A 27,192-nucleotide genomic window follows, 5' to 3' on the forward strand; every position below is an offset into this window, starting at 1 on the left:
TTTAAAATAGGTACAGCAGGAATGAAGTTAGGATGGAATGTTATACAGAGAATATTCTTAAATTCTTTGTTGACAGTGATTGGGTTACAATACTCCTTTTTTGCTTTATTTTTACAAAGTTCCAAAAAATATGGAGGGTAACATAATGAATCCTGGATGCCATTTAAAAGGTGAAAATATCTGCAGACGACTTGTATCGAAGGTGAATGTGATATTGACGATGGATTTTTCGTAATTTGAATGGACATATTCCTTGCCGAAATTTTGTGCTCTCCTATCATCAATAGAATAGTATGCAATAGCTTCACTCACTTAAGTTTAACGACAACAATTTTAACGAAATCGGACTCTACAACTTCTGAAACACAAGAATCAACTAGCTCTCGCCCTTTCAACACAATATTTTAGACTTTACTAAGGAAACACTAAGAGAAAGTTGGTAATCTTAAATGGCCGCTATTTTCTTTCAATAACTCGAAAATGCGTCGTGGGATTTTTTGGTACTTTTTTTATCTACTTCCTATTGATAACCTTTACATGTTCTAAAAGTATCAGCTTGCCAATCGAAATGTCTACGTTAAACCGTAACTATACTGTGCTATAAAGGGAATTTCTATGAACTCCTCTCCACTGGAAATGCTTCTGTTCTCCAATGCATTGAAGGAGTGGTGGGGCTTATACCTGAAAGAAGCATTCATTTTAGGTGTGTGGTCGAAGGACCCACCCAGTCTGCACATGAATGTTCTGGAGGTGCAGATTGTTTGGTTAGTGTTGCAGGCATTTAAAGAACAGTTTAGATGTCACCCAGTAGTGTGTTGATGAATGACAACACAACCCTCTTGGCCTACATCAATGAATGTGGCGATGATGTTGCAGACCTTGTACAGATGCTGCAGGTGCATGAGTGGGCTTTTCACCAAGCTATCAAGTTGAGTGTTTAAGTACATTACATGTCCAGGGAGATCAGCCTAGTTTTCAGTTTAGGGTAATAGCGATTGAGTGATCTCTACATTCTGAAATAGTGGAAAGACTGAGCTATGGGTGTCCCCCACGGTTTATATATCTCAATCAGGCCTGACAAAAAGCACCTGTTTTCTCTTCTTCATTACCACACCCTTTAGCAATGATGGAAGATGTGTTCCAACAACTTTTGGCAACCTGGTTACAACCTGTTCCCACCTTTCAGCTTTCTCTTCAGCGTGATCAACAGTTCATCACCCCAGGACTTTGGATGATTCCTGTGGCTTCTCATTGGCTGAAAGCCCAGCTATATGTAAACCTGCTGACTGCTGGTCAAGGTGCTGAGAGAGCTGCCTGCCTTTTTGGCCCACCCTCCTATGTCAAGCACACATTTGCAGGTACCACATGTAAGTTCACTCCCCTATACCTTCCTGCTTGGAGGTTTTCTCACAGGGCTGTAAGGGAGATGTCTGGATAACTCTGCCATAGAGCATCTTTTCAGCAGATCACAGGCTTTCTGATCTACCTTTACCAAGACAAGCTCCTTTCAGTCTCTACAGTAAAAGGCTATATCTCAGCCTTGTCAGAGGTCTTCAAGCTTAAGGGGCTAGACCTTTGTACTTCAGTGGAGTTGTATATGCTAATGAGAAGTTATGAAGAATTTTTACCCACCTTGGGATCTCTGGTCTCCCAAATGAGACATGTCCCTTGTTCTGTGGAGCCTCATCAAGGCACTTTTCAAGTTTTTGTCACATGCTACAGACAGAGACCTCACCCTCAGGAGTATTCCTCTTAGCTTTGGTCATAGCAAAAAGGGTGGAGGAGTTGCATGTCCTATCCTATCTTGTTTTGGAACTCTGAGGTATAGGGTTCTCTTTTCTCTTCTGTTATTAATTTTGTGTCAAAACTCAGAACCAGTTTATGGATGAGAGCTTTAAAATTTTGTGGTTTTTCTCCCTCTGAGATTTCATTGGAATTGACCTGGATGAGATGCCACTTTGCTTGGTAAGTGCTTTTAGGTATTATCGGAAAAGGACCCACTCCCAGAAGCCAGAGGGTAGAAGACTTTTCATTAGTACAGGTAAGCACAAATATGCATTTAAGAACACTTTTTTTTTTTTTTTTTTTTTTTTTTTTTTTTTTTTTTTTTTTGGGAGGCTCTCTGCGGTTATCAAGTAAGCATATAACTTGTTATTGCAGATAATGGAGGGAGGTGTCTCGTGTACAAACTATGGTTACCTCATTCTACATGTCTCTAGATACCTTCTCCTTTGAATCTGCTAAAGATTGTGTAAGCACCCAGGCTTCCTTTTGGACAAGATAGTATCTCCTCTGAGTAATAAAAGCCTTGTGAATGTTTGGAGGTGTGAATGTAGAATGATTGGAGTCTTTTTTTCCTCACTTTGAAAAATTGGTTGTATGGTATCTCTTTTGAAAAGCTTCACATACTGTACTAAAGCAAGGTTGATGGAACAAAGGAATAATTTGTACCATTGCCTTTGCAGCAATACAGAGCATTTTTAATAACTCAAGCAAACTTTCTCTTTGGCAAGAGGTTATTCCCATTTTTCCTGCAACTGCTGACAAAGTATTTATCATGCCAAGTATGAAGAATGATGGTCAAACACATACATCACAGATATCTTGGTGCTTGATTGCTTATTATCTCTCATTTCTTTGTGGACAGCTAGTTTTATGTAGTATTTAGATATGTGAAATTATGCTAGGAGAAAGTTATCTCCAGATGTGCATTTGGATGTAAATGTTTTCCCCCGTGAAGGTCACTGGATACTTTCAGTGTATGTTTTAGTAAAAGTGTTTTGATATATGTGTAATTACTATTGAATTTTTTAGGAAAAATGGCAACAAAACCTACAAAAATTCTTCATCGGTCTGGTAGCTGGAATCTTAGGTTGCCTTGTGAACATACCATTTGATGTGGCAAAGAGCCGTATTCAAGGGCCACAGCCAACTCCAGGCCAGATAAAATATAGATCAACATTTGGGTCTATTGCTACAGTCTACAAAGAAGAAGGGTGAGTGATATAGTATAATAATATATGTTAGGTTTAAGAGGTGTGCCAGTGCCATAGGGCCCCATTATTAAGTAAGTGCTTCATTCTACCTTATGATTGAGGGGATTCGCTTAGAATTTGTACCACTTATTAACCCTCTTAAGCCGGAGCCCTAAAAATCAAAACGTCTCCCGTATGCCGGGCCTGGTTTGGAGTGAGCGCGGAAGTGGAAAAAATAATTTTTTCAAAAAATTACAGCGCGCGTACTTTTGAAGATTAAGAGTTCATTTTTGGCTCCTTTTTTTGTCATTGCCTGAAGTTTAGAATGCAACCATCAGAAATGAAAAATAATATCATTATCATATGTAAATAATGCGATATATGGTAGCGAAAAAAAAAAAATTCATACATAATTGTATTCAAATCACGCTGTGCAGAAAACGGTCAAAGCTAACCAGTTACTTTTTTTGCGTTGTATTGTACACTAAATTGCGATTATTTTGATATATAATACATTGTAAAACAATAAAGTAACACCGGAAAAATATTATCACAAAATGATGTACGAATTCGTAACGCGCGGACGCAAAAAAATATTTTTTTCAAAAATTCACCGTAATTCTAAATAATGTTCTAGAGACTTCCAATTTGTTTCGAAATTAAGACAAATGATTGAATATTACGATACTGTAAGAGTTTTAGATTAGAATTGCAGATTTCGGACCATTTCGGACGAGTTAAATTTGACCGAATGTCGAAATTTTAATATATATATTTTTTCATATGCACATATTTCGAAGATGGAAAAAGCTACAACCTTCAATTATTTTTTATTGTATTCTTCATGAATTGCGCACATTTTGATATATGAAACTCTATAAAAAGGCTAATATGAAAAGGAGCAAATATTAGGATAATGCCATGTACGTAATTTCGGAGGACTTGCGGCCGCGAATCGGCGCGCGGAGTGAAGGTAAATATATTTTTCAAAAATTCACCATAAATCACAATATTGTTTTAGAGACTTCAAATTTGTTTCAAATGAAGAAACATGACGGAATATTACTAGGCCGTAAGAGTTTTAGCTACAATTGCGTTTTTCAACTATTTCGGTAGAGTCAAATTTGACCGAACGTGGTTTTTTTTTTCTATTTATTTCGTGATTTATATGCAAATATTTCGAAAAAAAGAGAAAAGCTACAACCTTCAATCATTTTTAGTTGTATTCTACATGAAATTGCGCACATTTTCATATATAAAACTTTATGAAACAGCTAATTTTAAATGGTGCAAACATTTCGACAATCGCACAAAAAAATTCTGATTTTTTCGGAAGAGTTACCGCGCGAACGTAATTTTTTTTTTTTTTCATAAATTCACCATAAATCAAAATATTGTGCTAGAGACTTCCAGTCGTTGCAAAATGAGGTAAATGATTGAATATTACTAGAATATAAGAGTTTTAGCTTACAATTGCGTTTTTCGACCATTTCGGTAGAGTCAAAGCTGACCGAAAGTTGAAATTTTTGCACTTAACGATTTATATGAAAATATTTTCAAAAACTGATAAAAGCTACAACCATGGGTTGTCTTTTGTTGTATTGTGCATGAAATTGCGCACATTTCCATATATAGAACTTTATGTAACGGCAAATTTAAAGGGTGCAAACATTAGGACAATCGCACGAAAAAATTTATCGGAAGAGTTATCGCACGAACGTAAGGAAAAAGTTTTTCATAAATTCACCATAAATCGAAATATTGTGCTAGAGACGTCCAATTTGTTGCAAAATGAGGCAAATGATTGAATATTACTATAATATAAGAATTTTAGCTTACAATTGCGTTCTCGACCATTTCTGTAGAGTCAAAGTTGACCGAAGGTTGAAATTTTTGCACTTATCGTTATTTATATGAAAATATTTCAAAATTGATAAAAGCTACAATCATGAGTATTTTTTAGTTGTATTGTGCATGAAATTGCGCACATTTTCATATATAATACATCATGTAAAGGATAATTTAAAATGGTGCAATAATTATGTCAAAGTGACGAAATAATTTCCGAGATGTGTCACTGATACTTTTTAGTGCGATAAGAAAGAAATTCGCGCTTGCGCTGGCGTAGCGATTGTAAACAAAACAACGCCTTGATCCGTGAACTCCCAGCATCCCCCAAGGCGCGTGATACAAAAGTTTTCGGCTGGTAGGCCTATAAGTATTTTTCCGCGAATTTTTAAAAAACTTTTTTGAGCCGACGTATGATACGTCCAATCGGCATACGGGAGACATTTTGACTCGACGTTTAATACGTCCAATCGGCGTAAGAGGGTTAACAACTAATACTGAAAAACTACAGGTGGGGAAATAAAGATATTCCTCTCTCAAGTATATAAATTTTTCGTTTAAAAAAACTAATTCAAAAATATTTTTCCCCACTTGTAATCATAGATATACGTATAGTTATACTACAAGCTGTGGAAGTTTAAAAAAAATTTGGTTTAGTCATCTCGGATATTGAAGCATTAATTTTGAAAAAAGTAAGTTTTGAGAAAACAGCAAAAGAAAAAAAATATTGCTTATTTTGTAATAACTGTGACACTATGACAGTTAGAAAGCTGGTTTTTGCGCTAAAACCCTTTAGCCATAAAAGAAATGTGCCCTGAAATTTGCAATATAATCGAAAGAATAGAACTGTGCTCTCTCTTGATTTAGGTGTTGCCTAATATTTGCATGTATGGGGAGCGACAACGCCCTAAGGCCCCATTATAAAGTAAATGACTGTTTATACCTAATGATTGAAGGTTATTTTCTTCTAATTTTTAATGCTTATTTCTACAAATATGATACTAAATAAGCACAAATCTTGTTTCAGTCTTGGAGATGTAAGCATTTAGTTTTTAAAAAATGTCTGGGAAACAGCATAAGAACAATATTTCTGGACTCAGAGACTAGAGACAATCAGGAATATCTGGATTCCTGAAGCCACTTTTCCGCTAAAGTCAACGGAATATTTTAATAGGGAACAAATACTTTTGATAAAATTCTTTTCACATTTGTTTTTCATGCATTTTTTACAATTTGTCATTCACAGTGCCATAAAAGCAATGAACAAAGTTGTCCTTAAACCAATCTAAACATTTCTTTTAGCAATAATGTTTAAATTAAATTTATTTACACGTGAAGCAGTCAGAAATAGTGTATACGTATCTCAAACTGGATCCGATCTAGGATCTTTCATAGACTCTCTGAAGTTTTTTACAATCTGTTGTTCACATTGCTGTACAAGCGATGAACAAAATTGTCCATGAAACGATCTAAACGTTCTTTTTTAGCAATAACGTTTCTAGATGTATTATACATAAAACTATCAAGAACAGCTTGTAACTCCCTTGAACCTATCCTAAATTAGTCATACAGACTTTTTTACAGTCTTTTTCACAGTTTGTGGTTCACAGTGGCATACAAGCAATGAACAAAATTGTCAGTAAAACAATCTAGAAAATTTTCAGCATTATTGCTTCAAGATATGTTTATTTAGACATAAAAACAGATGAGAACTGTCAATAACAGAGGACTTCTTGAGGTATCTGGACAGCTCTGTTGCAGCGCGACACAAAAAGCCTTTTGATAGCAAGAGACAAAGGATAACCCTGCAACCGTGAAGAGCCAGAGTCTGCACTTCCTGATGGTACCATTCTGTGTGTGGTTGGGACAGAAAGTTGTGCCAATGGGTAGCTCTCTTGGTATCTCACCAAAGAGGGCCAGCCGGTTGGGATACCAAATGGCCTGAGGCCACTTGGGAGCTACCAAAATCATTCTTAGGTTTGGGGTGGTCAGCACCCTACTAATTTACCTTGTGAATCAGACAGAATTAAGGGAAGGCATAAACGTTGAGGTTGTCCCATGGATTTTGGAATGTGTCTTCTGCAGCTGCCCATGTGTCTAGCAAGACTGAGCAGAACTCCTGAAGTTTCTGTTGTGCCGGGTGGTGAACAGGTCTATGACTGGTCGCCCCCACAGGTCGAACAACCTCTGCTACATCCTGGTGTAGAGATCACTCCATCCCTATCACCTGATTGCGGTGGCTGAGTTTGTCTGCCACTACATTCCCCCAGCCTGGAATGTACCTGCCTGACAGTACCATTGAGTGAGCCACCACCCACTCATGTACTTCCATTGTCAACTGATGGAGCTGTGGAGAGACAAGGTCCCCTTGTTTGTTGACATATGTCACTGCCATGGTGTTGTCACTCATCAGCACCATGGAGTGCCCATCACTCTGTCTTGGAATTCTTGACGGACCAGGAAGGCCGCCTAGAGTTCCAGGACGATGTGGAGGTGTCTGTCATGTTGATCCTACATCCCCAAGGTCAGCAACTCCTCAAGATGTGCATGTGCCCCATCCCTCGGTTGATGCATCTGAATACAGGAGCATGTCGGGAAGGAGGGGGAGTATGTAGGGGTACTCCTGTCAATAGGCTTCTGTTGTCCAGCCACCAATGCAGGTCTCTCCACACCTCCTCCAATAGGGAAATGTGGAAGGATTGCGGATCTCAAGACTACTGGGACCAGTGTACCCTCATTTTCAATTGGAGAGAATGTAGGTGGAGACATCTGTGAGGAACCAGTTTCTCCAGGGATGACAGTTGACCAACTATGACTTGCCATTGCCATGCTGGTTGTTCGGCCAGGACATGCACAGGCACTCTACCTTCCTGAACTTGCTGATGCACAAGTCAACTGAGAAGATTCTTGCTGCTACCTTATCAATCAACATGCCCAGGTACATACTTCATCTTCTGCTCAGGAATGAGATCCGACTTCTCCAAGTTTATCACAATCCCAAGGGTGTGGCAAAACTTGAGAAGTCGATCCCTGTCCTGAAGCAACTGCGAGTGGGAGTTCACCAGGACTTAACCAATCGTCTAGGTACCTCAACTGACATATCCCCTGCAAATGGGCCCAAGCTGAGACAAGGTTAAACACTCTCTTGAACATCTGAGGAGTGGTTGAGAGTCTGAAGCAAAGTACCTTGAACTGGAATACCGTCTCCCCAAGGATAAAGCAAAGGCACTTCTGAGAGGAATGATGGATGAGCATTGGAAATACCCACCCCTCAGATCCACCGTTAGCATATAGTTGTCTTCCCTATGGAGGCGAGCACTGAGCGCATTCTCTCCATCGTGAACCGAGTCTGGCGAATGAATCAGTTCAGGGAAGAGAGGTCTATGACTGGTTTCCAATCCCCAAGGTTTTCTCCACCAGAAAGAGGCAGCTGTAGAAACCTCTGTGATCTGTTGGAGACGACTTCTATGGCACCCTTGGACAGCATGGCTTGCACTTCCTTCTTGAGTGCCATGTCCTTTGATAAACTGTGTACATAGGTCTGGAGATGGACCGGGAGATCAATGAGGGGAGGCCGAGACTCGAAGGAGAGTAGATACCCATCCCAAAGGACATCCACTGCCAAGTTGGCCAATGGCACGACAGACCCCTCCACTGGTGGCAGCAGCTAGAGGGAAACACTATCCCTAATGTTTACCTTTCTTCCTCTTCTCTTTGCTTCCCTTACCTGCCTTTCCTTAGGAAGGGGAGGGCTGAAAGGGATGTTTCTGAGTGAAAGAAGACAAAGCTTGAGCCTTACTGGGGCCTGAGGAAAGGGGAGCTTGACCCGTAGGTCGGGCTTTGGCAATGTGCGAAGGTCCAGACACCCTTGTCACTGCATGGTGGATGAGGCGATTATCATCATCGACCCTTCATTTGTCTACAACGGCATCCACCATCTCCCTAGGGAAGAGAGAGGAGGAACCCATCAGTGATCCATTCCTTAGGGTAATGGCGGACTCGGGTCCCAAACCCTTGGTCAGGCGAGACAAGACAGTCTCTCTTTTTCAGCACTAGGTTAGCCCACAGGTTTGCTGTGTGATGAGTGATATAGAGAATTACCCTACCTCCAGACTGGCATAGTCTGGCAAACGCGGAATCCTCCTCAGGGACCCCTGCCCTTGCAGAGGAAGCAATCTTGGCCACTGTAAAGGACCACAGATCAATCCACGCGACTGCCTGGAAGGCTGCCAAAGCGGTAGCCTCTAGGGTCACTACTTCTTGCTGCGAGAGGGAGACCGCCCCTGCAGTTAACTGTTGGAGCGAAAGACTGGGGTCCAGTCAGACCAGACCCAGGTCAATCTACATGGCCACCAGTGCCCTCTCCTATGGTTGATAAAGTTGCCTCTAGCAAGGTAGAGGAGGAGGAAGAAGCATCTTGTCCGAGGGCTAAGCAAGTGGTATAAGCTTGAGAAGCAGGACTCCTAGTTGTAATATCAATGGAGGCATCCCTGTTCAAGTCACACTCCCAGTGTAACCCCAGAAGGTTGAGGGAACAGGTGAGGGATGTCCGACACACTCACCTCTCCCATCTGCCAGGAGGTCAGGCTGCATGCGATCATCATACAATGATGATTGTGATACAGGTTGCGGAGAGTCGCCTTGGTGCGAGGTCCTACCCCGAGAGTAAGGAAGTGGTTCTCATCTGGCCGGCTGGGTACTCGGCTGAGCCGAGGCCCCGGCTTGAGCTGTATCCTTGAACCTGCCTCATTGTCCTTCTCATGCTTACACAGTGGGGAATTGGGAGGAGTCGAGGAAGCGGCCTGCTGACAAGAGCATTTGCTTCTCTCTCAACATGCCCCAGAGTCCTTTGTGGTGGAAGCCCTGCAGAAGGAATGTGAACAGGTGACCTCGCCTTTGCCTCTCCAGGTGCTTGACTAGGCACTGCAATAGTGGTTCAAGCCTCTGGCTGAGTACCGGCGGAGGTACTGACAGGGAGTGTCGAGGCACCCGATTGTCTCCTCCCTTTCTCTCGTCCTGTGCCCTTACTGGTATGGAGAGAGGAACATCCGTCCGTAGCAAGTGTACGAGCCTCCAAAGATGTTTGTACATTTGAGGTATCTCGGTCTGACCGAGGCCCCAGCACAGCACCAGTCTTCGAAGTGTGCTTCTGCAGTCTACAGTGAACCACCCCCCTGTATTCGCACACTCTGGATTCGCGGATTTCCATCTAGAACATATATACCCATTATTCACAGACAATTCGTTATTCATAGTTTTCTTTCAGAAATATCCACAAAGTCCTGTTTTTTTATCAATTTCATCGTGAGCGAGTCAGTTATACTGACATCCTCCTGAATTTATTTTTCTCTGGTATATGTTAGTATCATTTACCTAGAAATAATGAACTTAGGATTATTTCATGTACCGACATGAACTGATCCCAGAAAATGCACTATTTGTGATAAAACTATTTAAAAAACCAGATATAAGCATTTTGAATGGGTTTTTCTTGAGTTTTAATTAATAAAATAGGCAGTTTTAACCATTTTTATAGGGGTTTCAACTATTCGCGAGTTGGGTCTGGTACACACTCCGCAGATAGGGGGCAACACAGTAGTGGAGGGGGTGGTTACTGAGGTACCTGTTCCCTTTGCTCCTGAAACTAAAGGCCTAGTGTGTGTCTTCTGGCCGGTACCTCCACCTGCAGGTGAGAGAGAGCCAATAAGAGAACCCTCTACTTCCTCAGAAGAGGAAGGCAGATCATGAGAAGACTCATGTCGAGACTTCTTAGGAGGAGGAGGAGGTGAGATGGCAGCTGATGAAGGCGATGAAGAAGAAGTCTTTCATCCAGGTAGATGCTCCACCCTTACCAGTGCCTTGGAATGAGCAACAGGGCCCTCTGGAACATTCGACACAGTGATGATGGTTGGAGGTGTCACGAAGCCTAGAAGGGGGGGGGGGGGGGGGGGGGGGGGGGGAGACCACAACCCGAGGTGCCAGTAGAGATACTGTGGTGCGAATCACCACCAAAACTGTTATGGTAGTCGGGAGGTGGCAGTAAACCAGATGTGGAACCATCACAAATGCCGGAGTGGTGACTGTGGTGGTGGTGGGGTCTTTATGCCATGGGTAGTGACGTGGGCAGCCAGGGGCACCAGCAAAACCTGTAATGATGTAGTTCCCGCTAGGCCTAGAGAATGCCGTGCTGTCAAGAGGTCCAAGGGCTGCTCCTCCATCAAACCTGAAGAAGGAGTGATGACTTCAGTGGAGGGGGCCACTTGTTGCCCTGAGAGAAAACCAGCTGCCTCAGAGTGACCTGAGGCCCCGTACCAAGGGTATCACAAATCCCAATCCCCTCCCCATCCTCCTTGCTCAGTGAATTGGACTAGGAGGGCACCTCCTCTGTGGAAGAGTGATGAAGGCAGGGCAGATTGTCGGGTGGCAGAAACGAGGATGAAGGGTCCAGCACCGAGGGGGTCGCCAGGAGTGTATAATCCTCCTACAGCACCTGTACAGTACTGTGCATATCCTGTAATAAAATGTGGAACAAGCTTCAGTGTATAAAACAAAATAAAGTGCTAATAAGTCAAACGCCTGCCTACCCCTTCCCACCCATCCACACTGCATTCCCACCCCCTCCCAGCCAGGGAAACACTTTCCCTGTTCCACCCACCTTCCAAAACAACCCTTCGTCAGTGTACGTTTGTATTAATCTTACTACATCTGATCCCCCAACTTGGAAACTTCTCCAGGCTTCACACACCCACCTCCCAACCCTTTTTCAGTCTCATGAGTGTAATGTTAACAACATTTCCTTAGGCAGCACAGCATTGCCAACCATCAGAGTGGTTTCCAAAATTTTTGAAAACTTTTATGTATTATATAAATATTTGGTCCCTAGTCTGGTGGTATCACATAATGTCAAGTGTCAGCTAATGAAGATTTGGATAATTGAGAGGTTACCTTTGGCAAACCGAAAACTTCCAGGGTATGGGGAGGAAGACAAGCACTTCATCTCCTGCTTTGAACTTAATTATTTTCACACAATACTGTATACTATCATGCTTTAATTTTACTCTATGCCTCTCTCAATAAGTCATGAGCAACTGGCAGGCTTCATGCAATCCTTGTTGAAGTTATACACATATGTAAGTGATTACATAATAAAAATATGGAATGTTATTCCATATATATAAAAGACTAAAACTAAAAAGGTCAACCAGATTGCTTGCAGGAATGTGATCAGACCAGAGACGATAAAGTATGTAGGCTAAGATGACATGCCGTCATCTGTAGTCATTCATTTGTTTTGAAACATTAGTCCAAGCTCCCTGCTTGAGACAACTACCGCGACCTATAATTCAAAAGGCCTGCGTGATTAGTAGTGTGTCTCATTTGTATGTATGTTCATATGTTCGAGCTACTGTCTGCTTCCTTTATGACTTGTAACCGAGATGGTAGTCAGAACAGAACAGAATTAGCCATCATCGTTGGCAGAAGCGATCAAGCCATCGTCATTAGAAGACCTGTACAAATTTCCTCTGAACTTCAACATGTAATCTCAGAGAATATAAGTATTTTTTATACTTCGTGTTTTCTACTAGAACCTCACATCATTGCCGAATCATCATGAGTTTAACCCATCGTCGTCATAACCAAAGAAGATAATACCGACTTCGTAAGTGATCTGCAAACCCCAAGACACTCCAATGAGTATGGAAGTGCATAACCAACCGACTTAGCGTAAGATTATCGCAAGTCTAACATTACCTCATAGAGCGCCTTATTATACAAGGCAACAGCCCTAATATTGGTGGCAGACTACCAGAAGAACTCTACAACGTCTTCCGAAGAAAAACCAGAATAATGAATAATGTATCATCAGAAGTCTACGACGACGAAAGCAACAGATTCTTCAAGCAACTTAGTATCATTGTTTAGTGAGCGACTTCAGAAAACAACAAGAACTCTACAACGTCTTCCGAAGAAAAACCAGAATAATGAATAATGTATCATCAGAAGTCAACGACGACGAAAGCAAGAGATTCTTCAAGCAACTTAGTATCATCGTTTAGTGAGCGACTTCAGAAAACAACAAGAACTCTTCAACGTCTTCCGAAGAATAACAAATAACGTATCATATCAAAAATCAACGACGACGAAAGCAAGAGATTCTTCAAGCAACTTATTATCATTGTTTAGTGAGCAATTTCAGTAGTGAATAACTTCAAGAAACAAACCCGACGTGTCTTTTCCTACGGCAACGCAAGCTTCGCCTCTCATTAGAATCATTCAAGAAAACATCGTTATTGAGCATTTCCGGCACTTCAAGAAACAAACCGAATGTGTCTGCAGCTTCGGATCTTCAAGGGCTCGAATCATCCAAACAACGCACACGGGGGAAACTCAAGCCAAACCAGGTCATCCACTAAAAAGAAGGAGGGCCAAGGCCGTGTGTCCTTATCGGAACACCGTAACTTCCCACAAAACAAGCTAAGTACAACCTTTTTATTCATTTGGAGTAACATTGAGTGTTTCCTTTGCAGGTCGAATTTCGTTATTCCTGTGGCTGAAGTTACGAGACATTCTTAATCTTACTTTTTTACAGAAATTATCTACATCATTGAGATTTTGCTACTGCGAGTTTTTATCTTTGAGTTTCTGTTTCCAGAAGTTCTCCTGAAATATCATAATCATATACTGTGTTAATTTTATAATTTTGGGTGATTATTAATCCTTTACGTAACAAATCATATTAAACAGTGAATATGCGTTTACGCAGTGGACGTCTGTATTTATACAGATGCATGGATAGGGTCGTTAGGCACCGTAGTGATTAGAAAACACACAAAAACAAGTGGAACACCCGTACAAATCTGGATAAATTAGAGGTAACACTATTTCGGGTCATGACAAAATACTCTTGTGCAAGATCTCGATCGCAGTTTTAGCCTTGAGTTTTTTGAGTTATATGCGTAAGATATCGAACCTCAATGACTCAACTTAACTTTAAAAAAAAAAACGGCTGGATTGCAAGGAATAACATGTCTATAAAAAACTTTCACTAGGCTAAATGCGCTGACCTGGATCCCTCACTATTTCGAATTTTGGGAAAGAATGAAGTAAACAACCGCAAGTACAAACAGTTAATATTGAATGCAGTAGAGATAACTTGTCTTAATAGTAATCGCTCAATTCCTAATAGTTCGTCATTCATACGTTCGTTGCTTTATACCTAACCAACAACAGAATGCTAAAAACACAATACGTTGCCGATGGTAAACAGTACCCCTAAATATCAGAATCAAACTAATCGTGCTTAAGCAGACTCGGTTACTGTGTCATCTAGATTCTAGTCAACGGTCAGGGTCAGTTAAATCTGCCGAGTGTTCAAACCATAGCACATTCCACATAAGCGACTTCAGCGAGAGGAAAAACGATGTTGGATCATTTATACCATACTTTTTTTTTTTTTCATACCAATACCTTTTTGAATTAAAAAGGAATTTCCCTATGAATCACACGACCGTATCAAGTAATCAGAGCAGGTTCTCGTTTTTTTTAATACATAAGTTATTATAAGTAGTGGTGGATGAAGCCCAACTGTACGCGCCGTAAAAATTAGAATATCTTGTTTTATTCCTTTAGTACACGTAATATCCTGTACTTACGGACTCACCGTCTGTTGTTCGAACTTCCCTATTGAGAAGTCCGGATAAGCGAGCGCTTACAGATACCTCTATAGTTATAAAAAACATTGATCTGTATCTAGTGTAATCGTAAGATATCCATCTATGTGTATACAAAACATTACCTTACCTCCTGCAAAATAAGGCGTGTTTATCAAAGGAAAATTCTATAAACCTTCAAACATATTAAAATCCGTTTTGAAAAAAAAAAAAAAGACAGAGTTAATCAAATAATAACTTATATAGAGGAACTATACATTTGTCTCATAAATCGTGATATTGTTCAACGACCCAACAGAATTCTCCCACAACCGCAGTCGCAGTTTGCACGCAAAATCTCGAGACGCATGCACCCTCGAATGTCTTAGTGCGTGTAAAAAGACTTTGCTGGGATCTGAAATTTTAATCCTTCCTGACACTCTGAAATATAACGATTTCCGCGAACAAACCCCTAGACACGGTTGACTCGCAGCAACAAGTTAATCTAGTAATCCACAAAACCTATACATATAAATATAGCATTTTTTTTTTTTATTGTTACAAATTTTTAATCACGCCCAATCAGTCGTAGATGAATCTCTCTTATACTCTATCTAAAGTAATATCCGTAAAGTCATTCAAGCAGAGGTGATTCAGCAGAAATTTTTTTTTATCTTTTATCTGAATACCAGGAAGTTTCTCCACTAGCGAGTGATCTCTGGGAGAAAAACGGATGTCATTTAACAGAAAACAGTCTAAGGACAAACATAAAGCTATATACATACCTTCGTATCGACTCCCAATGAAATTTCAAAATAGAGATAAATGACGAAGTTGAAAAATGTTAGTAATAGGAGTCATTAGGAAATCAAATAAGCCCATATAATTTTTCCCTCAAACGTCATGCCATAAAAGATCGGACTTGGCGTATCTGCGTAGATTTCTGTCGCTTAAACAAGGAAACGACATCTTATCTCTGTTAGGTTAGAATAAATTTTTCACCAGCTTGGACTTACTTAAAGGCTTTTACCAGATACCATTACCTAAGTGATTGTACCTCATACACCGTTTTCAGCACACTCAGGGGACATTATCAATTTTTACGTATGCCTTCGGATTACGTTGCGCCCCAATTACAATATAGTGTTTGGAGACTTTTAGGGGATACCAACATGCTTTGGTTGGTCTTGTAATCTTTTCTAATACCTTAGAAGTACATTCACATAAACTAGAGCTAGTGCTACAGAAAGAAAGACAAATAATCTTGAGAGTAAAATATATAAATGTGAGTTTTTTAAAACCGTACATGTTTATCTAGGTTTTATGTGTCTAGTCAAGGTCTTAAAGTAGTCCATGGTAAGGTGTTGGCTATTCATAACTTTCCGGTACCTATTAACGAAAAAGGGGGATACGTACAGCACTTTTGCGCTGTAGTGGGTATTACAATCGTATGTAAATATGTAACTCTTCAATCATAGCAGCACTTTTAACCCTTAAACGTTGAAGCGGTAAAAAAAAAAAAATGTCTCCCGTGTACTGGAGGTGTTTCAGAGTGAGCGCGGAAGCGGAAAAAATATTTTTTTCAAAAAATCACAGCGCGCTTAGTTTTCAAGATTAAGAGTTCATTTTTGGCTCTTTTTTTTTTTTTTTTTTTTTTTTTTTTTTTTTTTTTTTGTCATTGGCTGAAGTTTAGTATGCAACCATCAAATATGAAAAAAATTATCATTATCATATATAAATAATGCGATATATGATAGCGCAAAAACGAAATTTCATATATAATTGTATTCAAATCACGCTGTGTGCAAAACGGTTAAAGGTAACAAGTTACTTTTTTTTCGTTGTAATGTACACTAAATTGCGATCTTTTTGGTATATAACACATTGTAAAACGATAAAAGCAACACACAGAAAATATTATCACAAAATAATGCATGAATTCGTAACGCGCGGACGTAAACAAATATTTTTTTTAAAAATTCACCATAAGTCTAAATATTGTCCTAGAGACATCCAATTTCTTTCAAAATGAAGACAAATGATTGAATATTACTATACTGTAAGAGTATTAGCTTACAAATGCAGTTTTCGACCATATCTGACGAGTTAAAGTTGACTGAATGTCGATTTTTTTATATATATATATTTTTATATGCAATTATTTCGAAAATAAAAAAAGCTACAACCTTCAAATATTTTTCGTTTTATTCTACATGAAATTGCGCACATTTTCATATATAAAACTCTATGAAATGCCTAATATGAAACGGAGCAAATATTCCGAGAATGGGACGTACGCATTTCGGAGATTTGTGGCGGAGAATCCGCGCTCGGAGGGAAGGAAAGTTTTTCTTTTTTAATTCACCATAAATCTAAATATTGTGCTAGAGACTTCGAATTTGTTTCAAGATGAAGATAAATGACTGAATATTACTAGACCGTTAGAGCTTTACCTTACAATTGCGTTTTTCGACCATTTCGGTAGAGTCAAAGTTGACCGAACGTGGTTTTTTTTCTATTTATCATGATTTATATGCAAATATTTCAAAAATGAGAAAAGCTACAACCTTCAATTATTTTTGGTTGTATTCTACATGAAATTGCGCACATTTTCATACATAAGACTTTATGTAACGGCTAATTTAAAATGGTGCAAACATTACCACAATCGCACGTATGATTTTTTCGGAAGAGTTACCGCACGGACGTAAAGAAAATTTTATTTTTTTCATAAATTCACCATAAATCGAAATATTGTGCTAGAGACTTCCAATATTTTGCAAAATAAAGGTAAATGCTTGAATATTACTAGAATATAAGCGTTTTAGCTTACAATTACGTTTTTCGACCATTTCGGTAGAGTCAAAGTTGACCGAAGGTTGAAAATTTGTCACTTATCATTTTTTAAATGAAAATATTTCAAAATTGATAAAAGCTACAACCATGGGTTGTTTTTAGTTGCATTGTGCATAAAATTGCGCACATTTCCATATATAAAACTTTATGTAACGGCTAATTTTAAAATGGTGCAAACATTACCACAATCGCATGTATGATTTTTTTCGGAAGAGTTACCGCGCGTACGTAAGGAAAAAGTTTTTTCGTAAATTCACCATAAATCGAAATATTGTGCTTGAGACTTTCAATTAGTTGCAAAATTAAGGTAAATGATTGAATATTACTAAAATATAAGAGCTTTAGCTTACAATTGCGTTTTTTGACCATTTCGGTAGAGTGAAAGTTGACCGAAGGTTGAAATTTTGGCACTTATCGTTATTTATATAAAAATATCTCAAAACTGATAAAAGCTACAATCATGAGTATTTTTTTGTTGTATTCTACATAAAAATGCGCACATTTTCATATATAATACTCCATGTAACGGCTAATTTAAAATGGTACAAAAATTATGTCAAAGTGACAAAATAATTTCTGAGATGTGTCACAGATACTTTATAGTGCGGCAAGAAAGAAATTCGCGCTTGCGTGCCTGCGTAACGATTGTAAACAAAACAACACCTTGATCCGTGAACTCCCAGCATCCCCCAAGGCGCGTGATTGAAAAGTTTTCGGCTGGTAGGCCTATGAGTATTTTTCCGCGAATTTAAAAAAAAAAATTTTGAGTCGACGTATGGTACGTCCATTCGGCATACGGGAGACATTTTGACTCGACGTTTAATACGTCCATTCGGCGTTTAAGGGTTAACAAATCTTACGAAGAAAGGGTAGATGTATTATGGTCTAAAAAGCATCAACAGGCGTTCGATATCTTAAAAAGCGGAATAATGCAGCTCACCTAACTTAAAAATCCCTGATTTAAATAAGGAATTTTTTTTATAGCAACAGACGTCTCAGACCAAGGGGTAAGAGGGGTATTACTTCAGCAATATGATAAACAGTTCTTCCCTATAGCTTTTTATTCACGTAAACTAAAGCCCTCTGTAAGTAAATATGCAGTAATAGGCAAGGAAGGGCTAGGTATCGTTAGCTCACTAGTACATTTCAAGTTCATAATCTACGGCTATCCTGTTAAAGTCACTTACCGAGTTTTTTAAAAGCTTTAATCACAGTCCCAAAGGAACTCGTTGGCATATGATCATTCAGGTCTTTGGAGCCAAGTTAAGGTATCTACCTGGGAAAGCAATTATCATAGCTGACGCATTATCCCGCAATCCCGCACCATACTGCAAAGAACCATTAATTGGACTAAAAGATATAGAAACATCCGTGCCTATTGTTAAAACCGTATCTAAACAAGAAAATTCATTAACCCAAGAGATCGCGAGCATTGAATAGCTGGGTTGGAGCGCAGAACTGTTACAAACTGAACAAAGCAAGAGTCAACAGCAATAAGCAAAACAATAAACACTTCGAACGGAAACAGGGTCAGCAGCTAAGCAAAACATTAAACACTTCGAACGGAAACAGGGTCAGCAGCTAAGCAAAACAATAAACACTTCGAATGGAAACCCTAAAACAAAAGTATATTTAAAGTATGTGTATCAGAAGTATGTAATCAAATGTAATATCATATGTAGGTCCGTGACGAGGAAAACCCGAAGAACACAGCAGGTGACTAACGACCAGGTAGAGTAATAATTTCTTTCATACCAATCGTCCTAAACTGGTTGCATTCCGTCATCCGGGTTTTCTATCATGTCACAGAAAGCCAAATCACTGTTTTACTGGCCTACAATGCTTACAGATATAAAAAGCACATAACTAATTGTAACACGTGTCATGAAAACAAGGGATACACTAAGACACCTGTCAGTTTAAGGGCCTATCCCGTGCCAAATCAATCAATGAAAGAATACACGTAGAATCATTAACAGAGTTATGAGTCTGACAGAGGAAATAAACACTCCTTAGTGTTAATAATTCCTTGACACGTTATATAGAATTAATAGCACTAAAAACAAACACCGCAATGAGTGCGCTAAGAATATTTATGAGTGCTAAATCAGTAAACATGGAATTCAACACATGATAATCTGACTCGGGTGGTGTAAATCAATAATCTCCTCAAATCGTTGTGTGAATTCCTTTCCATTAAGAAAATCAATAATATATTTTATCACCCAGAGTCAATAGGTTTGGTAGAACGGATAAATAAAAAAGTGACATGTCTTACGAGTTACATTCGTGATACTGGATCCGAACTGGATTCTAGCGGTTCTCGCGGATTTAAATACCTTTATCATTCATATCTTGTATCTATAGAATTGATACTGCAAGTAGCCTTATACGGTACGCCGCTAGAACACTTTCCACATATTCAAGCCATCCATTAATTTATCAAATATAGATATAAAAAAATATATATAAATAAATAAACAAAAAATAAAATAAATATAGATACAAGTGGAGTTGATATAATACACTCCGTAAGAAGTCGGAAGGGTTACAAATTATAACAAAAAAGGAATCACGATAAAATCAATAAGCAAAACATAACCATAGGTTAATTAAATATTCAAATATATATGCGTAAAGATTTGAACTCTAACTTAACGCTTTAGTAATGACAAATAAGCTTAAAGTTCAATCACATATCAAAACCTACTGACATATTGTCTGTCCCGGTGATTTATATTCGTAGTAAAAAAAAAAAATAAATAAATAAAATAAAATAAAATAGACTTTAAAGTCAGGAAGTCTAGAAGTGAAAATGTATATCTATGGAATAATCCTATATGGATCTTACAGGGCAAATGATATATATAGAATTTGTATGGAAACCTTTTTTCATTAGTTTGAATAAGGAATATCTAATTTAACATAATTACATTTATTTACAATCATGCAGATTTCCAACATGAAACTAATATTATATTGTTCAATTTTGGTACTGTTTTTTTTTTTCAGACATTCTTCTCGTGTGAGTGGAGTATTAAAAACAAAAAATACCCAATTTATACTAAAGTCGTATTTATTACAGCAAGTAACGTAACTCTTAAGCTGGTGATGAGGTCATCAGTCTAGAAGGTGCATGACTCATTTGCCCATTCATCATTGTTCCTTTTAACCTCAATAATCTGCTTGCACAGGCTTCATCTGTGTGTGTCGTCTCGCGCTTGCAAAGCAGGTTGACTGGAGAGAGGAATGCTTAGCTCATGAACTTCACATGTGGTTCATAGGTCATGATGACATACATAGCCATAACCTATTCTTATCCGCATTGCAATGCAAGTTTGGTTAAGGAATCGCAATCGTTTTAAAATTAATAAACAAAATAAGCAAATAGAATTTCTATAACAACAAAATGAATTAATTTTTTCTGACCCTCATAGACAATTAGAGTCAATAATTCAGCTTATGACATTGGTAAACGGACATTTAGAAGTATCAAGTCATGGATATGAAATATTTACTTGCAACAATAGTCTATTACAATTCAAGTAAATCACATTCATGGGAAAATGTCACATTTTCTTGAAAAAACTCAAAGTTTATATAGAAATTAGTTACATATTGGGTTCTTTCATAGCATCTCTTGCCTATAAATTAACCTCAGAGGATGCGCGCGAGAAATTTGAATATGAAACTTTTGTTAGGGGCACATAAGATTGGATTGTATCACAGCTTAATTTCAGTTAGCATAGAGAAATACAGAATCATGATTAATATGCTCTTTGACTCTTATGTTGCCTGGCAATCTTACAAACAGCTCCGTTTCACACTTCTTTGTCTAGTAACTTACTACCAGTAATATAGAATTTTCTTTGGGATTCGTATTGATATCTGTTTATTTTTTATAATTATGGATATTTTTACAGTCATCATAGACCTGGATAGGTTCACTCATTGTTAATGCCATGGATAAAAAAGTTTGTACAGCTGACTCTTTTGAATTCCATAAAATATCAGCGAATTCATGTGGGTTAAGTCTGGTTCTAAATGGTTTTCTCCCTTCCCGTATTTGATGTTGTCTGAATTTATTTTGCCCTTGTGACAAGTATAATTTCACTTGCAGGCTGATTAACAGAACCTGGTTACAGTATCCTGCAGTACGAGAGTTTCACATCGCAACTTCAAAAAATCGTTCGTCGCTGCGGACGACGGCAGTCAAGTAACAACCGCCTACAATGTGAAAGGAATAAGCACCATCATAAGTGAACAAGCTTATTTCATGGACTTCTTCGACCGACACCCGTATCCCGTTGTTAATCTTGTTTTAATGCGGAATGCTCCGGCGGCTGTCGGAAATCGACTACAAAAGTGACATACTTCTGACAATTATGACCAGAAGGATAATTAACTCTACATTGCTGGCGAAGGACTCGTGCTGGGGATGATTTTATTCATCGCGAACGTATTCGTGTGGCTTAGGATGCAGAGAACAAGTATGAGGCCGAAATAGAACGTTAGACCCTGCCAGGCAAATTTCCCCTTGTTTTAACCATTTGGAATTGGCCATTTCATTTGGCTATAGGTGGTTGTCTGGAACTGTGTAATGGACGAAAAGTTGTTCGAACGCTAGTTAAATGTGTAGTAGTATAACCTCGGTCATGTATCCTATATATATATAAGTATCATGTATCCTATATATAAATGGTCCTAACTAACAGAGTCGAAATATATCTTTGCGTGTATGCACTAGGAATCTATTATATAAATGATTATAAATAACAGAATCGAAATATATCTTTGCATGTATGCACTAGGAATCTATTTAAAGTGCACCAAGATTAATTACTTAGATTAGTCGTTTATGTGAATCAGTTGTATTAACCCTTAAACGCCGAATGGACGTATTAAACGTCAAGTCAAAATGTCTCCCGTATGCCGAATGGACGTACCATACGTCAACTCAAAAAAGTTTTTTTTTAAATTTGCGGAAAAATACTTATAGGCCTACCAGCCAAAAGCTTTTGAATTACGCCCCTTGGGGGATGCTGGGAGTTCACAGATCAAGGCGTCGTTTTGTTTACAATCGTTACGCAGGCGCGCAAGCGTGAATTTCTTTCTCATCGCACTAAAAAGTATCAGTGACACATCTCAAAAATTATTTCGTCACTTTGACATAATTTTTGCACCATTTTAAATTATCCGTTACATGAAGTATTATATTTGAAAATGTGCGCAATTTTATTTAGAATACAACAAAAAAAACTCATGATTGTAGCTTTTATCAGTTTTGAAATATTTCCATATAAATAACGATAAGTGCCAAAATTTCAACCTTCGGTCAACTTTGACTCTACCGAAATGGTCGAAAAACGCAATTGTAAGCTAAAACGCTTATATTTTAGTAATACTCAACTATTTACCTTAATTTTGCAACAAATTGGAAGTCTCTAGCACAATATTTCGATTTATGGTTTGAAAAAAACGTTTATGGTGAAAAAAAATTTATGAAAAAACTTTTTCCTTACGTCCGCGCGGTAACTCTTCCGAAAAAAATCATACATGCGATTGTGGTAATGTTTGCACCATTTTAAAATTAGCCGTTACATAAAGTTTTATATATGGAAATGTGCGCAATTTCATGCACAATACAACTAAAAACAACCCATGGTTGTAGCTTTTATCAGTTTTGAAATATTTTCATATAAAAAATGATAAGTGACAAATTTTCAACCTTCGGTCAATTTTGACTCTACCGAAATGGTAGAAAAACGCAATTGTAATCTAAAACTCTTATATTCTAGTAATATTCAATCATTTACCTTCATTTTGTAACAAATTGGAAGTCTCTAGCACAATATTTCGATTTATGGTGAATTTATGAAAAAATAACAATTTTCCTTATGTCCGCGCGGTAACTCTTCCGAAAAAATCATGTGTGCAATTGTGGTAATGTTTGCACCATTTTAAATTAGCTGTTACATAAAGTTTTATATATGAAAATGTGCGCAATTTCATGTAGAATACAACGAAAAATAATTGAAGATTGTAGCTTTTCTCATTTTTGAAATATTTGCATATAAATCACAATAAATAGAAAAAAAAACCACGTTCGGTCAACTTTGACTCTACCGAAATGGTCGAAAAACGCAATTGTAAGCTAAAACTCTTATATTTTAGTAATATTCAATCATTTACCTTCATTTTGGAACAAATTCGAAGTCTCTAGCACAATATTTCGATTTATGCTGAATTTATGAAAAAAACTCCTTCCCTCCGCGCGCGGATTCTCCGCCATAAATCTTCGAAATGCGTACATCACATTCTCGGAAAATTTGCTCCGTTTCATATTAGGCATTTCATAGAGTTTTATATATGAAAATGTGTGCAATTTCATGTAGAATAAAAGGAAAAATATTTGAAGGTTGTAGCTTTTCTAATTTCCGAAATAATTACATATAAAAAAATTTATTACAAAATTTCGACTTGGTCAGCTTTAACTCGTCCGAAATGGTCGAAAACTGCAATTGTAAGCTAAAACTCTTACAGTATCATAATATTCCATCATTTAACTGCATCTTGAAACAAATTCGAAGTCTCTATAACAATATTTAGATTTATGGTGAATTTAAAAAAAAAAAATTTTTTTTACGTCCGCGCGTTACGAATTCATGCATCATTTTGTGATAATATTTTCTCTGTGTTGCTTTTATCGTTTTACAATGTGTTATATACCAAAAAGATCGCAATTTAGTTTACATTACAACGAAAAAAAAAGTAACTTGTTACCTTTAACCGTTTTGCGCACAGCACGATTTGAATACAATTATATATGAAATTTTGTTTTTGCGCTATCATATATCGCATTATTTATATATGATAATGATTATTTTTTTCATTTCTGATGGTTGCATACTAAACTTAAGGCAATGACAAAAAAAGAAGCCAAAAATGAACTCTTAATCTTGAAAACTAAGCGCGCTGTGATTTTTTGAAAAAATTATTTTTTCCGCTTCCGCGCTCACTCCAAACCGGCCCCAGCATTCGGGAGAGGTTTTGATTTTTACCGCTTCGGAGTTTAAGGGTTAAGTGTACATATATTAATCATAATTATATGAATCCATATACATATGTATAAATAAATCAGGTAGCCTATAATCAATCTGTTACCTTTTATCTTACCAAAAACTGCAGATATATAACAGTTAGCATAAAAATCAACGAATCAATCAGCGTAAACATTAATAATTTTTACCAATTCATATATGAAATTTTTATCAGTTAAAATATGATTTTTATCATGTTAGTCTTTATTCTATGCGATTATCGGAGTACATTAGTATTTTCTGTAGCATATGTATCTTAAGAGATGAAGTGAAAAACTGTATCAGTATATATCACGTGATCACTATTATTTACAAATATCGTCATATGCATACGTATTATGTTTTATATCTTATTACTTGAATCTGTATTTGTGTACACCATGAATTTTTTTTACTTATAAGTATTTTCCATATATCTATATATATTCACATAGTGTCTGTATCACAGTGTCTGTATCACACTCCTATAAGTCAAGTGCAAGTCAAGCTTGAGTAATATTCAGTGGTTGGTTTTGGTAGCTGACCGAGCTTTTATGTAAGTGATTACATAATAAAAATATGGAATGTTATTCCATATATATAAAAAACTAAAACTAAAGAGGTCAACCAGATTGCTTGCAGGAATGTGATCAGACCAGAGACGATAAAGTATGTAGGCTAAGATGACATGCCGTCATCTGTAGTCATTCATTTGTTTTGAAACATTAGTCCAAGCTCCCTGCTTGAGACAACTACCGCGACCTGTAATTCAAAAGGCCTACGTGATTAGTAGTGTGTCTCATTTGTATGTATGTTCATATGTTCGAGCTACTGTCTGCTTCCTTTATGACTTGTAACCGAGATGGTAGTCAGAACAGAACAGAATTAGCCATCATCGTTGGCAGAAGCGATCAAGCCATCGTCATTAGAAGACCTGTACATATTTCCTGTGAACTTCAACATGTAATCTCAGAGAATATAAGTATTTTTTATACTTCGTGTTTTCTACTAGAACCTCTCATCATTGCCGAATCATCATGAGTTTAACCCATCGTCGTCATAACCAAAGAAGATAGTAATACCGACTTCGTAAGTGATCTACAAACCCTAAGACACTCCAATGAGTATGGAAGTGCATAACCAACCGACTTAGCGGTAGATTATCGCAAGTCTAACATTACCTCATAGGTGTCTGCTCTTGATATCACATTCGGATCTTTCACAGTAGGTAAAGGGGACCGTGGGTATTATGCCCAAATACTAATTGAAAAGGGGATAGCCCATGTGACTCCTGTCCCAAATCATATACCTTGGACTACACGGGTGTTACTCCCTCATCTTATTATCTTATGTTTTTATCATGGCAAATAGTACACTTTCAGAACTTTTTAAAATATCATGTGAAATATTTCCTGCATGCCTTGAAACTGAGGATAATAAGCAGGTGATACAGTCTGTTTTACTATTAGGTCCTTCATGGGATCTTCAAAGATTTTTTTACGAGAAAACACTGTGTTGATCTGTCTGTATCTCTTGTGGTAGTCCAAAAGTTTCAGTAGAATTAGAAATGGTGCAAGTTACATTTTCCTGGTTGTACATTAATTGAGAATGTGTAAGTTTTACCTTTCTTCATCATTGGTAGGGGTTCTACTTTCTAAGAGAGTTTTGAAAATGGTTCAGTCACCACGGGAATTGGCTGTAACTGGGCTTGATGTAGGCTGGGGTCCTTTTTTATGGTGACTTTACACAAGTGGCAACTACAGCAGTAGCCTGCTAAGCTGTAGTTGAAATCTGGCCTGTAATATTCTCAGGAAACCCTCTCTTGGGTCTCATTAACTCTGAGGTGTCCTCCAAGGGACTGTTCATGGGCCAGTCTGAAGATTTCTTCATGTTATGGAAGGGTGATGGCACTACAACCTCATCACTACAACCTGATATAGCACTGCAATTGCATCAGTACCCATTCTTTTATGCAATGCCCTGAAGATTCATCCTAGAAGTCATGGTGGAGAGAGTCTGCTGCTTCTGTAAGCTCAACAAGTAGTGGGCCTTGCCATTTAGCCTTTATGAGGGTTTGTCTGGGGAAGTTTTATTTCAGGTGAATTCAGTCACTCCTTGATGGGACTTGGTAGCGCTTTGTTTAGTTCATTGAACACACCACACCAGCCATGTTTTTATATAACAGCTGTACCCCAGAAAAGAGACTCTTCCTGTATTCTCTACTTGCCAATAATGGTTCCCAAATGGAGTCGAGAGTTAAGGTGGACCTGATGTAAAGGGAATTAATTTTATTCTCACGGTCTTAGCAATGCATATGATGTGACTCCTAGAGAAGGATAGCTTTGTGAAGTGAAGTCTGCTCTGCCCTCATATCAGGCTATATCATGACCCATGCAGGTGTGGTACCATCACAAGTGAAGGCTTGCTTCCCTCTTCCCACACATTTGTTGGCTTGGGCAATCATTGTCTGGGCTTTTACTTTCAACTGTTCTTTTTTCTCGTTCAGCTGTTCCAGTTGCCCGAGATGGCTAAGCTTTGCTTTCCTCCTGTATTCTAGATCCTGATTTTGTCCAGCATTGCATGACATCATGGCCCTTTCCTTGACAATACAAACACCTTTTGCATTCTACATTTTCAGTATGTTTCGCTTTCTGTATCCTACATTTTCAGTATGTCTCACTTTTTCTTATGTTTTGTCCCTGAATAAATTATTTGTCCTTCTGTATTCCCCTACAAGAATGTGCTTGTGTTTAATATCAAGCAAGGGCCCTTGAGTAGGAGTCC

At 38.0% G+C, this 27,192-nt stretch overlaps 1 protein-coding gene across 7 annotated transcripts in view; it reads left to right on the top strand.

Annotated features, from left to right (window-relative positions):
- LOC135216684 (mitochondrial 2-oxodicarboxylate carrier-like) overlaps window positions 1-27,192 on the top strand; it is a 375,795-nt gene that overhangs the window by 334,659 nt on the left and 13,944 nt on the right. For all 7 annotated transcript variants that reach the window (XM_064252094.1, XM_064252120.1, XM_064252146.1 and 4 more), the window contains one exon: window positions 2,815-2,996. In XM_064252094.1, the coding sequence (XP_064108164.1) occupies window positions 2,815-2,996 (182 nt within the window). The remainder of the gene's footprint in view (window positions 1-2,814; window positions 2,997-27,192) is intronic.

Source organism: Macrobrachium nipponense, chromosome 19 (genome assembly GCF_015104395.2).
Source record: "Macrobrachium nipponense isolate FS-2020 chromosome 19, ASM1510439v2, whole genome shotgun sequence".
In the NCBI taxonomy this organism is placed as follows: domain Eukaryota; kingdom Metazoa; phylum Arthropoda; class Malacostraca; order Decapoda; family Palaemonidae; genus Macrobrachium; species Macrobrachium nipponense.